Genomic DNA, 2,500 nt, shown 5'->3' on the forward strand with positions numbered 1-2,500 from the left:
GACTTAACGTTCCGGTTATTTCATCCTCTTGGCTCCTCCCCCTCGCCGCTCCCGCCAACTAACCAAGGCAGGCCCTCCTTTTCTCCCTCGCGAGGACGCGGCCGCTCTCTCTGCACTAATCCCCTCTTCACGCGTCCCGCTCTCCTCCCCAGCTGCCGCCCTCCCGCCCTCCTCCGCCCTCGCCGCCGCAGCGCCGCCCCTTGCTAGCATGGAGCAGCACACGCAATCCTTAGCCACTTCGGCGGGTTTCCAGGGCAGTCTGCCGCCGTCACTGCTGTCGGTGGCGCTGCAGAATGGGGGCGCTGCCACTCGGCCGGGGGGCCTCGACCCCGCCACTGGGGAGTTGCTCCCCCCGTCCCTGCTCCTGGGCGACCCGAGCCAGTTCTCGGACTACGTGGCCCTCGCCAACGCCCTCCTCGCCCACGAGCAGGCGACGGCGGCGCCCAGCGTGGTCATGGTGGACCGCCTGGACTTCCAGGAGTTCGGCGTGGCGGACCAGCCGTCGTCGCTGCCCTTCAACGCCTCCGACCTGAACCGCCTGCAGCTCACGCCGGTGGCGTCGACGGTCCAGAACACCCGCATCACCACGGAGCTCTCGACGGCCATCACCAACTTCATCAACAACATCAGCGACGCCATCAGCCAGCTCATCACGGACCTGCAGGCCGCCATCGACGCCAACCCGGCGGTGGCGCTGCTTCTGCTGCTGCCTCTGCTCTTCCTGCCCTTCCTCTTCAACTTCCATGGCGGGGGCCACGGCGGCGGCTACAGCGGGGGTTACGGGCACAGGAGAGTCTACTACCCGCCCAGTGCTCGGGCACTCCTGGCAGAGTCGCTGGCGGAGAGGATCCTCGCAGACATCGAGGATTACCGGACTCTTTTTTCGCCGGACGACGCCAGCCACGAGCCTGGCCTCGGGCGCCCAGCCTGAGCGGCCGTCGGGGTCGTGTGAGCGCAAGTGAGTTCCACTTCATCTTAGCTCGTGTGTCTTCTTTAAGATGTGTTTAAGGACAGTTCAGATATACTTTATTTCTTTCATGATATGGCTTTCTTGATCTCATCCTACAGCATTGATTTCTCTTCAGCATTGTGACAATACAATTCATGCTTACCTTTTACATTTGCGAGTGTTACTTCTTCGAAATATATTTCAAGTAAAGACCAAAGGCAGGACCACAGTGTTGGCAATGTCTGGCAAAAAGCATTATGTTTGGGTGACAATGATGATGATCGATCAAGGCTTCAGCCATGCTTTACGTTCGTGAGTGCATGTGTTAGTGAGTAATATGCATGTTCATATATTTGCAATGTATGAAATGTCGGCGGCATTTGAAATAGCCGTCACGATAATGAGTTTATACAAAGACTGAGAAGAAACAAGCAAATGACTTTCGCGCAGATGACTGGTTCAGATTTAGTGATTCAGACATGTCATATTGCATTGCTGTACATATATCTGTGTGTTTGATAATACTGCTTTGCATTCTTTCTACGTATAAAAATGTTATGGTAATATATATATATATATATATATATATATATATATATATATATATATATATATATATATATATATATATATATATATATACATTATATAGATAGATAGATAGATAGGTAGATATATAGATATCACACACACACACACACACACACACACTCACACACACACACACACACACACACACACACACACACACACACACACACACACACACACACACACACATACACACACACACACACACACACCACCTGTGTGTATATGTATGTATAAGCCTATACGTCTTATTTCTGATTCCCAACAGTGCAGTGGTTCCCAACCGGTGCGCCGCGATCCCAAGGGGTTCTCGATGGGAGGCAGGGGGGGGGGGGTCGTAAGTGCCTCGGGGAACAAGGTCTATTTAAGTATATAGACCTTGTTGGGGAAATGCTGAAGGTCATGTTAGGCGCCCGGCACTGTTCGTAAGAATGTAGTGCGAAGCCAAGTCTTTAAGCAGCATTGTATTAAGTTAATAAAGCTTGTGTACCTTTCTGAATATTTTTGCTCTTTTCTTAGCCTAAATGTAAGCTAGCAGAAAAAAATAGTGGATCGCCGATGTCTGGGGGGCGCCATGTGTGAAGAAAGGGGTCGCGAGTTCAAAAAGGTTGGGAACCATTTGTTTCGTGCTTTCAGCTTGCACCGTTGCGCGGTCCTAACCGCTAGTCTCACAGCTGACACCAGGAAGGAAGATCGTGCAAACAGCAGTCAGCTCTAACCACTGCGCTGATGATCTTGCAGTAAACAGAAGAAGCTTACTTCCCTCGGACCACAACCTACTCTGCACATAACATGCACAAACATTTTTGGGAATGCGTATGTTTATACATTCTCTTATACAGTAGATAGAAACACACCCTCCTTTGAACACGTGCATGTAATCTACTGGTGTTGGTTTGCTTGGGTTGGCAAAAAACTAACTTCATTCTAGATCATAAGGACACATCACAGATTTTTTCA

The 2,500-nt window shown here is 50.6% G+C and overlaps 1 protein-coding gene across 1 annotated transcript in view; it reads left to right on the forward strand.

Annotated features, from left to right (window-relative positions):
* The window catches only part of LOC138863066 (uncharacterized), an 11,454-nt gene that overhangs the window by 6,299 nt on the left and 2,655 nt on the right, over nucleotides 1-2,500 (forward strand). The window contains exon 4 of the mRNA XM_070126798.1: nucleotides 208-958. Within this exon, the coding sequence (XP_069982899.1) occupies nucleotides 208-958 (751 nt within the window). The remainder of the gene's footprint in view (nucleotides 1-207; nucleotides 959-2,500) is intronic.

This window comes from Penaeus vannamei, chromosome 10 (genome assembly GCF_042767895.1).
Source record: "Penaeus vannamei isolate JL-2024 chromosome 10, ASM4276789v1, whole genome shotgun sequence".
In the NCBI taxonomy this organism is placed as follows: Eukaryota; Metazoa; Arthropoda; class Malacostraca; order Decapoda; family Penaeidae; genus Penaeus; species Penaeus vannamei.